This window comes from Muscardinus avellanarius (genome assembly GCF_963383645.1).
Source record: "Muscardinus avellanarius genome assembly, chromosome: 19".
NCBI classification, from domain to species: Eukaryota; Metazoa; Chordata; class Mammalia; order Rodentia; family Gliridae; genus Muscardinus; species Muscardinus avellanarius.
Window position 1 is genome coordinate 1,965,263 of NC_137805.1, and position 12,111 is coordinate 1,977,373.

Consider the following 12,111-nt stretch of genomic DNA (forward strand, 5'->3'; position numbering starts at 1 on the left):
TAACATGTTTATGCATATTTTCTCTCTCACGTTCTCTTCCTTCCCCTCCCTATCTCTTTCTCTCACCCTCAAAATACTGTTCAGTAAATCTTAACCAATTTCAGCATTCAATGTTTTTCTTCCCTTACTAAGTCAAGAACTTTCACCTTTTTATTTAAAGAAAGTACTTAGATTTAAAGAAAATACATAGATTTTCTCTAACCTTTCTGATTTGCCAGCATCATTACTCTGTTCTGCTTTGAAGTTATTATTAGATAAAATAAGGGTTACTTGAATATAAGCACTGAGATGCTGGGACAGTGGACCTGATAATTGTCAATTAATGGGGGGGGTAGTGTATACAGCACAGATACACTGGGCACAGGGATGGTTCATAGACTAGGCAGCGCAGAGTGAGCAGTAAGATATTGTCATGCTACTCAGAAGGTGTGAAATTTAAAACTATGAAGTGGTTATTTCCCATTTAATATTTTAGGCCAAGTGAAACTGGAACTGTGGAAAGCAAAGTTGCAGACAGGGGAGATTGCTGTATTATTCCCCAAATGGCTCTTTGCACCTGCTCTTCTCAACTCCTCAGCTGTTTCAGTGTCATATACTTTTAATATACTTCATTTGGTTTTGCTTTGTTTTTTGAGAGGTTTAAGAAAATATTCTTTTGAAATAAATTCATTTAGATATATCTAATCAGCAATCCATCAAGTGAGATTACTTCCACTTGGCAGATAATACAGTGGATAGAAATATAAATGATCCCAGCAGTCACTTAAAAAGCATCAAAATCTTCTACAAGGTTTAACAAGATGGAATTTTTGATATTCAAAAAGTTTTAACTGACAGAATTGACAATTTCATCTTATTCAACCTGAGTTAATAGAAATGAGGCCTAAAATTTCATTATTGTTAAGTTCTCTAAAAGGGAGAAATGTAGTTTCTTCTCTTTCAGAGGGAAGGAATTCTCTCATCCTGCAATTAGAAAGATGTTTCTGATGTAAACATAGTTATTTTCACGAAGGCATTTCTTAGCTGTGTGTTTTGCCTCCTGGCTTTGACTTTCTACTTTGGTTCATTCATGTCCCAGCTCCACCCATAGAACGTGGACCCACAGCTTGCATTTCTATCCCAAATTAGTTGGAACTTCTGCTACTATTCCTTCCCTCCATCCTTTTAACTATGTACAAGAATAGCTGCCATTGTTGTTATCTTTTCACTAGGGAGCAAGGTGATGAAAGGAGCTGACTGACCTGTGTGTTTCAGGGCAGACCTCCAGGGAGGAGGTCCAGGTCCTGCTCCTCCCCCACTTCCCTACTGCCCTTGCCAGTCCCTGTTGTTCTCCATTCATTTGTTGAGGTACTGTCCTCATATGACTCCACTGAAACTCTTGATGGAACTGTCCATCACTGCCTACAGCTCCAGTTTCATGTTTCTGGTGTAGAACTCCTCAGGGGAGTTTCTTTCAGCTCCATCTTCCTCCACACATTGCAGACATCTTTTACTCTACTGATGCTCAAGATCTAGAGTCAGTCCTCATTGATTCTTCATCTTGACTCTGCCACTTCTTGACATTAAGGCCTTCTAGGTCACAAACCTCTAGGCCTGTGTTTCCTTAACTCTGTGATTAAACTGCTGCACATCATCACGCTAAGATCATCTGAGAATCATTTAAAGTTCATGTTTTCTTTTCCTTCTAAAATCTGAATCAGAGGCTCGCCTATCATTTATACATGGTTATTTCATAGTTGAATATTAATAGCACATAATTTTAGCCTCTACCCAGGGCAAGAGTGTGACTCAAGGAAATTTGAATGCTCTCTCCTTACCTGGTTCAGGTGCCTGCAGTCCTCTCAGTGCACCATGGCCAGCTGAGCCTGTGAGCGTGACTGTGAATTCCCCAACAGAAACCATGTCACCTCATCAGCCAAATAAGCAAAACAACCAACCGTGAAGCACGCTTGCCAAGCCTTCAGCATCTCTACATGGGAAGAGAATGTTTGTGTAAGATGAAATTGGAATGGGACAAAGCTCAGAAGACAAGCCCTGGTGTACCCGTCTTCTCTGAGCATCAACATGGGGAAAGTGTACATTCCAACAAGGCTAGATTCCAGAACACCTGTGCTCCTTGAAGCCACATCGTCAGTCTAGGAGAGAGGGCATTAGGGCAGGTAGGCGCAGTGCTATCTTGGTAGGTCCCAGACCTCTAACTACTAATGATGTGGATGGGGTCATTCACTTTTCTTTACTAAATTGTCACAGAAACCTCTCAAGTTCTGTATCATTGTCTGAGGATTTTTTTTTTTTTAAACAAAGAATACTCAGGCTCAGAGAAACACATCTAGGGAGCTAAGTTAGTGTTCAGCCAAGATTCAAACTAAGTCTGTCTTATCTCATGCCCATGGTCTTTCACTTGTCCTTGAACTAATTTTAAATTTAAATGTTAACCACAAATTAAAACATTGGTGAGCAAAGAAGGAAGAAACCCATCCCTTGTGCATGCCCCGCACAGCACATGGTTTCTCTGCTTTGATAGGAAAAGCACTGGCACATGAAGGGAACAGACACCCTGAACTGACCATTAACTTTGAGAAAATTATCAACAGCACCATTAGGAGAGTGAAAGGGCAGACTCCTGACTTAAAAATGGAAAAAGCATTAGATGGACGCTTCCTAAAAATGATTAACAAAGTGGACAATGGGTATATGAAAAGATGTTCAATATCATTAGTCTTTAAAGAAATACAAATGTGAACCATAATAGAAACAACTACTTGCCCACCAGAAATCCCAAGACTGAAAAGTCTCACACTGCACCCCTCCCCCCATTCCAAGTGTTGGTGACAATCTGAAGTGACTGGATCTCTCAGTCATTTCTAAAAGGACTTTCAGTCGATAAAAACACTTTGGAAAAACCATTCATTCACTCATGTTGAATACAGGTGAACACAGGCATACCCTAAGATCCAGCATTTCTACTCTGAAGAGTATTACCAACAGAAGTGTGTGTGTGTGTGTGTGTGTGTGTGTGTGTGTGTGTGTATGTATACACATCAGAAAATGTTTATATCAGTTCCATACTAAATAGTTAAAAACCAGAAATGAGCAAAGAGCTCAATAGTAAAAGAATGAGCAAGCATGTGCAAAGTTCACAAAGTAGAATACTGTAAAGCAAAGAGAATGAGCAGTCTCTTTCTGCACGTAACATGGATGGATCTCACACACACGATTTTAAGAAGTAAAAAAGATTCGCATAAGAAAATGATGCTATTTACAGGAAAGTAAAAAAATAGGAAGAACTGTACTGCTATTAGAAGTTGGTCAGGCTAACACCTTTATGAGGGTGGGAAGGAGCCTGGGTGTTGGCGGCACAAATATGGTAAGATCTTGGAAATTCATCAAGTTGTTTCCTTATAATATATATGGTTTCCTTTATGGCTAGTATATATTAATACTGTTTTTTTAAAGTTTTACAAAGACAAGTGCTAGCTTTAATTTTTTTGCTCCTGCTGTGGCAATATAAATTTAAATGAATGTAGAGATTTCCATAGGTATAAAATAGGAATTTCATGGCACATCGTGCCCTACAGTAAGGGAGAAATGTTCAATTTTTCATAATAATGCTTCGTTGGCTTCAATTTGTCTGGACTCGACAAGGTGAGAAAGGAAGGAAATAGTGAATTCCATCAACAGCAGCAGTTATTGCTGCTTAGCATTCATCTGTCAAGGCGATCCTGGCTGGTCAGGTTCTGACCAGATTAAAGAGGCCTTTCTAACCTGGGAGTCTGCAATAAAACTTTCCTTATGATGATTTTAATACCTCCAAGAAGAAAAGCATAAGGAAAAGGACTATGAAATTTCAATACCAGGCTAAAACTAATTCTCAACCCTAACTTTCTAGAAAATAAGGTGGAAGCTTGAACAAGAAGTCCTCCTCTCACCTGGGCAGCCTTCATTGACAATAGCAACTGCAAAAGGCAATGTGAAATGTTGAGAGGATCTCAGCACTCGTCTAAGAACTTTCTTACAAAACGTTTGGGCAGTGTGTAGGCTGAGTTTTCAAATTCATGTCGCAGTACAAAACTAAAGAAGGGGACTGGAAGTACTAATTTGTGTTTTAAAAAATCAAAAATTGTAAAACACCAGATGGCCCAGAATCTGATGTGTCATATGCAATACAATATTGAACATCGGGTCCATCCTTCCTTAGTTTCCACCACTGTGTCTTATTTGACCATTGGACAGTCCCGCTCAACATTCTCTTATCTGCTCAGGGCATACAGGTAGCAGAGCAAGGCAGAACTTACCATCTTTAAACTTTCAGCCTCTCTTTCTCTTTTACCCCAGGATAAGTTCCAAATAATAGTTTAGTGATAGCCTAAACATAGCTATGGTATTAATGCATCATTTTAAAAACTTGTTTTTCAGCTTGCTTCCCTTGAATTTCCCCCAAAGAAACTGTTTGGAAACAAAGATGAACGAGTGATTGCTGAGAGGCGAAGTCATTTAGAGGTAACCAAATTAAGCTCTCCTCTCTCTCTCTCTCTCTCTCTCTCTCTCTCTCTCTCTCTCTCTCTCTCTCTCTCTTTCTCTCTCTCTCTCGTACATGGTGTGTGTGTGTGTGTGTGTGTAGAAAATTTGCCATCTTACTGATGGTAATAATTGCTCCAGTTAAACACTATTTGGTTTCTCCATGAGTAGGAAGGTGCTGTTTGAGTAACACAGGAGATGGCAGCAGTAGATTATAAAGTAGTGTTGTCAGGTTATTTGAAATAGAAGTCCTGAGCCTCCTCTGATCTAGTGGGATATTTTTCTGATTTTTAAGAAGACACATTTATTCAGTGGGTTGGGAAGCAGGATGTGCAAGAGAACTAAATATTCACCATAGACAGATGGTGTGGAATAGAGGATGAGGGGAGAAAGCTTGCTGCAAAAAAAAAAAAAATGGAATTAATTAACATAGAGTTATAGTATTGCATCATTTTTATTTTTTCAAGAGAGTTGGAAACAAAAAGACACGTACATACCTATTTTAATCATGGTTAGACTTCAGTGGACTTATTATAACTTAACCGTCAAAGCCAGCTATGCATAGAACTTGATTTAACTCAAGTGTTGTTTTTCTGACTGCCTTACCACCCGTACACGTTGCTGACTGCTTCATCTAGTCTGTATTTCCTTGGAGAATGTAGTTGCTTATTTGGGTGGAATGTGAGTCTTTGCACTAAGGCCTGTGCCAGCTGTTCTCATTGACAACAGTGGAATCACAGGATGTGGTTGCTGATGACACTCAGCCGTCAGTCTCTACCTTGCCATTATGAGCCATTGAGGCAGAGAAGGGAGGAAAGTGTGAACGGCACACCACAGTTTAGTGCCCACAGCTTCAGGGGCCTGCCCAGGTTCCCTTTGCTTCTTCTCTGAATCAAGTAAGAAAAGAAAACCCTTTCTGACTTGTGAAGTGCTACATAGAAAGTGGGCATTCTCCTTGCTCCTAGTAGCAGCCAGTTGAAAAAAGTGGCCTATGGGATGGACCCAGGGATGCAAAAATATCCGGAGGTTTGAACAGTCCATGAAAGAAAATGGGGAGAAGTGGGAGGCGGATGTAGTGACGCATGCCTCTAACCCCAGTACTTGGGAGGCTGAGGCAGGACATGGCAGGTTCAAGGCTAGCCTCAGCAACCTAGTGGGACCCTCTTTCAAAATTTAAACAATCAAACAAAATAGGGCTGGGAATGTAGCTCACGGTAGAATGCTCCCAAGTTTCATCCCCAGTACCACAAAAAAGGGGAGAAGTGGGGTACATGTATAAATTAAGGACATTTAGTAGTTTTGAGACCCTTAAAATAGAAGTGACCTGAGAAAGGGTAGTTTCAGAGTGTAATCGTATTTACAGGCATTTGAGTAAGACTTTGAAGTTACGTATTTGGTCTGGAAACCATTAAAACTGAGCTTTGTAAGGGTCATTACAGACTTCTGAAATTCATCCTGTGATATCATGACCCACCTGAAGAATTTTCCTTAAAGGAAAGTATTATTTTGATGAGTCTGCTTGATAGTTTTTTTCTTTTTTAATCACATAAAAAATGTATAAATAACACTCGAAGTAGTGATAGTGTTCTTTAAGCTATCACCTGCTTTTGTTATATAGTCTTATTTGTAATTGAAGCATGGAGAGTGGTAGTTTATAAGCTTAAAAACAGGAAATAGACCATTGTCATCCTTGGCCTCTCAGCGCTCTGATGAAACTCATGTGCTGCCCAGCTGTACCACCGCAGATTGGTGTTCTCCGTCCTGCACACCCACGACTACAGCGCTTGCTGCTCTGTGGTTTTCCCCTCCCGAATGCCAGAGTCAGAGCAAAGTTCAGGGCACTCTTGTCACTTCCACACGGAACGCACATTCATTCTTCAGCTTTTCCTGCCATCACTTAGTCATCAAATGTTGAAAAAAGTTTTATGTTTTCTGCCTGTGTTAGCTTTCTGTTACTATAACAAAATACCTAAGATAATCAATTCTGGAAGAGGAACCGTTTATTTTGATTCACAGCTTTGAAGGTTTCAGTCCATGGTTGGTTGGCCCTGGTGCCTGAGGGCCTGGAGCAAAGTTTTACGTACTGGTGGGAGCACATGGTAGAGGAAGCTGCTCACCTCATGGCAGCCTGGAAGCAAAAGGAGCGATGGGAAGAGGCTGGTGTCCCAGTATCTCCTTAAAGGGCACACCTCCAATCACCTAACTTCCTTCTACTAGGTTCCACTTCTTAAAGGTTCCACCACCTCCTACTACTACCGTGTTGGAGACCAAGCCATTTAACATGGGCTTTTGGACACACACATCCAAATGATGGTGCTGTTTATGAAAAATGATCCCTCTAGTTGACTGTGGCTGTAACTAATCTGTAGCATTAGACTTTATAGAAAAGGTTCCAGACCTCAAGGAATTGGGTTATTTCTGAGTTATAAAAATTAAATCCATTAAAATAATTATATTCTGGGCCAGGCGTTGTGGCACACGCTTGTAATCCCCACGTTTGAGAGGCAGAGACAGGAGGATCGCACAGGTTCAAAGCCAGCCACGCTGGCTTAAGAGATCCTGTTTCCAAATTTTAAAAAAAGTATAAAAATAGGTCTGGGAGTATAGCCCGGAGGTAGAAGGGCTTCCAGAAACCCCAGTACCACTAATTAATTAATTAATTAATTAATTATATTCTAAAATATAGGTAGAAACAAGAATTTCTGTTATATTTTAGAGATTGTTTTTCTTACCTCGGAGAGAGGAATCTCAGTTGTATGTATAGTGGTGGTGGATACAGTATAGAGACATAAAAAAGGCTAGGGCTGTAGCTCAGAGGTAGAATGCCCTGGATTCAATACTCAGTACCACATATGCGCACGCATGTGCACACACAAACACAGGAATGTGGTGATGGTAACTGGAGGAATATGAGTTTTGCCCTCAGTGCTCTTTTTTTTTAATCAACACATATTTAGTAGTCTGTATGCAGAGTACTACATTAGGAACCACGTGTGTGTTTGATGCCAGAGGAACAGAAATAATTTGTACCAGTGAATGAAGCATACAGACTGCAAGAAAAGGGGCTGAGAGGGAGGGCACAGGCATGCCAAGCTCTGGGCCCTCCTGTCTCTGTGATCTGAGGCAGATTGAGCCACCACCACCACCACCATTCCTGGTTTGGGAAGTAGCCAAGTCTGTGAATCTTTGGTGCACTGAGATTGAGGTGCATTAAACGTGATACTAAGGTTTGATTGTACAAACATACATTTACATAGCACCTAGTGCATTTCCCTCCAAGTCCCACCCACTCTCCCTCCCCTCTCCATTCATAATATTGAAATTGGTATTGATAGCTTCATGATAGCTTCCTGAATGTATATAGGATTATTCTGATTCCGTCATCAAGTCTTCCTTCCCACCCCATATCCCTCCGCAAACCCCCTTCCACTATTTCACTGAAGTCTCTTGGTTCCCGATTGTTCTCCAGCTTGCACATACGAGAGAAAACATAGAACTCTTGTCTATGTCTTATCATAATATTCTGTAGTTACATCCGTTTTTCTGCAAATGACATGATTTTGATCTTCTTTATGATGTAGTGTATACACCAGCTTTTCAGCCCCACTCATCTGTTGATGGATACCCAAGCTAGTTCCATACTTTGGCTATTGTGAATTGTAGCAGCACTAACTCTTATTGATAAACTTGTATCAGCTCCTCCCACAAATGTTATCTGGCCAACACTTATTTATAGCTAGAGCCAAAGTTTGCAGAATCTGACCTGTAACTATTTTCTATATCATGCTCAAATATTCTCTGGTACTTTTGTCTACAAAGAACCATAGAATCGTTGAGGACTTCTAACATGAATGTCTGTCCCTATTGTAGCCTTCCTGGCCTCTCTGGAACCAGTTCAGTGTAACTGTGCATGCTGAGGGCAGACCCTGCCTTCAGGCTTTGGCGGATTTTGCTGATCACACTGCTCTTTTATGATATGCTTCCCAGGCTTTGGGAAAGCATTCCTGGAAGACATGTCAACAGGCAGAGCCATATGGGTAACAGAGAAATAATACACTGATAAGTTATTTTGAGCAAAAAGGTTTTTTTTGGTTTTATCATATTTTAAGCTAAATACTATGGCTATTAGAAGCATTTGAAACTGCCACTGTTGTATTTAAAAATGGTAGCATATCAGCTCTTCACATAGTTTACATCACACCTGCTTTTTCACATTTATTTGGTATTTGCTAAGTGCTAAACATGAGTAAAAAGGCTTGTGATATCATGCCATTTATCTCATAACCAGCTTGTGAGATGAGTCCTATCACTATCTTCATTTACTGGTGAGAAAGTTATATCTTGTTCTACACTAGCAAGTGGCAAAGTTCCAGCTCTCTCTCCAGTATTCCAGAATGAGCCCTTCTACTGACCAGCCTACTCTCACTGTGAAATAAGAGTGGGTCTTCCTATAAAGAAGTGCTATTTCCATTGGAGAAACATCTTTGTTCAAGATTATCTCCACAATGTTAACCAAGCTCCACTGCCTTATCCTTTTTAATTGGTACATTATAATTATACATCACTCTGAGGTTCACAGTGATAGAGACTTCATGCACACAGCACTTGGTCACCCGCCCTGGACTTCCACCTCCTCCCTCACCCTCCCTTGTGCAACATTGGGATTGGCACTATAACTCTGTATGCCCGACATGTCCCTGAAACAGCATTCCATTCGTTGACCTAGTATCAGCACCTACTCAGGGCCAGGCAGTGTTTGGAATTGAAGAATCTCTGGTTAGCCACACAGCAGACTTTCCCTCATCTCTTAAGTAACCATGACAGAGAGGATGGCCTTTGATTATCATCTTACACATTTTTTTTCTAATGGAAAGATGCTTACTGTGATTATTGATTTTACAGAATCACTTTATGGATAATAAAAGAGTCCAGATTTAATTGATCACAGTTTTGGTGATTTTTAAACATATATAATGGCACATTATTACTCCTGTACAGATTTATTTTGAGAATAAGTCATATTCATGATGATATAAAAAATATAATCCTATATGAACTGTTGAATAAAATAAACTCAGAATATCTTTAAAGAAATGTTTACAACATTAGAGGGTATGTATTATACTCATCACATGCCTATATACACATATATGCAGAGTGTCTAAATTTATATGGGCACACAAATGATGCTGAGCTGAGTTTTAATAAATGCAGTGTACTCTCAGGTATTCCCCTTGAGCACCCTGAATAGAACCACATGGCTCTAACATGTGCTGTTTCTCAACCTGTCAGTGGCAAAGGACTATTGATGTTCATTCCACCCCTTAGCAGAACTCTTGCACAGTAAGTAACAGTTCATTACTAGAACAATGAAATAAGAAGGACACACAAAATGTAAGTGTACTTCTTTTCCTTTTTTGATTATTATATAGTAATTCAGTGGACATTAAATTATTCTATTCAGTAGAAGTGTGTGAAACACAGACCACACTTTATTTGTAAACACCTATGAAACCTCACATCCACTTCTTTTGAGATCCCTGTGAGTAGGGCTTGGTGGTGCACACTTGTAATCCCAGTACTTGAGAATGTGAGACAGGAGCATTTCAGGTTGGTGGCCAGTCTCAGCTACTTAGTCCACAATTTAGTGAGTGCCTCTTTCAAACTAAAAAATAAATTAGGGCTGGGAGTATAGTTCATTGGTAGAATGCCCCTGGGCTTCATCCCCAGTAACACGCGCGTGCGCACACACACACACACACACACACACACACACACACACACAAATAATCTGTCACTTCCTTGATTGTGTCTAGAGATTTCGGTTTTTGTCTCAAATCTTCCCTTATTGTGTTCTTAAGTTACTTGAAGGCAGGAGAATTGGCATCTGATTAACTTCTTAATCTCCATGATACTTCACATATGCTTTGCCCTCATTGAATTATCAGAAAATCTCCTTAAATTAGCCTCCAAATTAATGAGGGTTTTTTTGTTTTATTTTTGTTCACTGATGACAGGTGCATTTTGGGTTACTAATTTCAGAGAACATTATTATCTACTTGAAAACATTCCTACTAATCATTCTAATAGTCTATCATTTCAGGGAATAATTTCAATTAAGGCAAATATGAAAGCCTCTAAAACCATAAAGCTTTCCAGAATAATACAGCCACCTTCAGAAGCAAGAACCTGAGAAATTTCTAGGCAGTTTTTTCAAAGTCCTAGAGCAAGCAGCTGCCCAAAGCCTGCCTTCTCCCTCTCCTCTCTTCTCTCTTCTTCCTCCTCCTTCTCTCTTCTTTCCTCTCTCCCTTTTTTCCTTCCTTTCCTCCATCCCTCCCTCCTTCCTTTCTTTCTTTCTTTCTTTCTTTCTTTCTTTCTTTCTTTCTTTCTTTCTTTCTTTCTTTCTTTCTTTCTCTTTCTCTTTCCCATTTTTACCTGATTGGCTAAATTGCTATTAATGTAGGTCAGAAGCCACATGTTAGCTAGGAGTGTGGGCCAGAGAGCAGATCTTCCTGCTCTTTAGTCCTGGTTCTGCTCCTTTGGATTTGTTTTATGTCACTGGTTCAGTTTTCTTACGTGTAAAATGAGGGGGATACTAACACTGTCTTCCTAGTATCGTACTGAGGATTAAATGAGATCACAAATCATATGTAACATGAAATCCAGTACAAAGAAAAACATTCAAAAATGTTAATTGCTTTGATAACAGTGAAGGTTTTGGAGGTGTACTGTGTAGTGCTAGCAGAGATGAGGATGACGATAATGATGACATCAGTGGCAACTGTGCCAGTGATGAGCCTAATGATGCATTTTAGGTCTATTATAAGAGCAAAGGAAGGACCGAGAGTGCCATTAACCAGCAGTCATAAAGCGTAACAATGCGAGTATCTAAGTACCACATTTCACTTCCAAAATCAGTGTCTGAGGACAAAGATGTTAAAATTACATGACTTTTCCTACTCACAGTGATACCTGGACGATACTAGAAATCTATATTGTAATACCATCCTTTCTTTTAACCACACAATTGTAATTTATGAGGTAGAAATGTATGTCTGAAGGATTTGATCATGGTGGATCTGTTGTCCAATGTAACAAAGATGAAAGGCAGGATCAGGAAAAGAAGACAGTTCCTCCATATGTACCTGTCTTTTATTTATAGCTGGTTAGTTCTCTTTCATATCTACCAGGTCACTGGCTGCAAGAGTGCTCACTGGGGAGTCCCAGTTGACCTGGTTTCTTCCCCGGGCTTCTGTATGTCAAGAAGTAGTAAGTGTCAGTGCTCTTCAGTCAAAGACCAGTGCCAGTGTTAGAGTTTTCACTTGCTACAACAAGGGACAGCCTATACCATGGGAGCACTCTAAGAACCATAGGTGCATCTCAGTAAAAAGGTGTTTTAAAAAGTTAGTATAGGATTTGGGTTTATGTCAGGATTTAGGGCAGTGTGCAAGAAAGTAGAGTTTTGCTGTGGAATGAATGTCCAGGTCATTATGTGACTAGGTAAATCAATAATTCCTATTGAGAAAACAAGCCCACAGTGAGGTTTTAAGTATGATGTTAAAAATGTAACCGTCACCCCTATTAGCCTGGTTA

General features: G+C 39.9%; 1 protein-coding gene across 3 annotated transcripts in view; it reads left to right on the forward strand.

The window, feature by feature from the left end:
• Positions 1–12,111, forward strand: part of KIF16B (kinesin family member 16B) — a gene marked incomplete at both ends in the record, with an annotated part of 310,078 nt that overhangs the window by 267,387 nt on the left and 30,580 nt on the right. For all 3 annotated transcript variants that reach the window (XM_080716112.1, XM_080716113.1, XM_080716114.1), the window contains one exon: positions 4,417–4,500. In XM_080716112.1, coding sequence (XP_080572238.1) covers positions 4,417–4,500 — 84 coding nt within the window. The remainder of the gene's footprint in view (positions 1–4,416; positions 4,501–12,111) is intronic.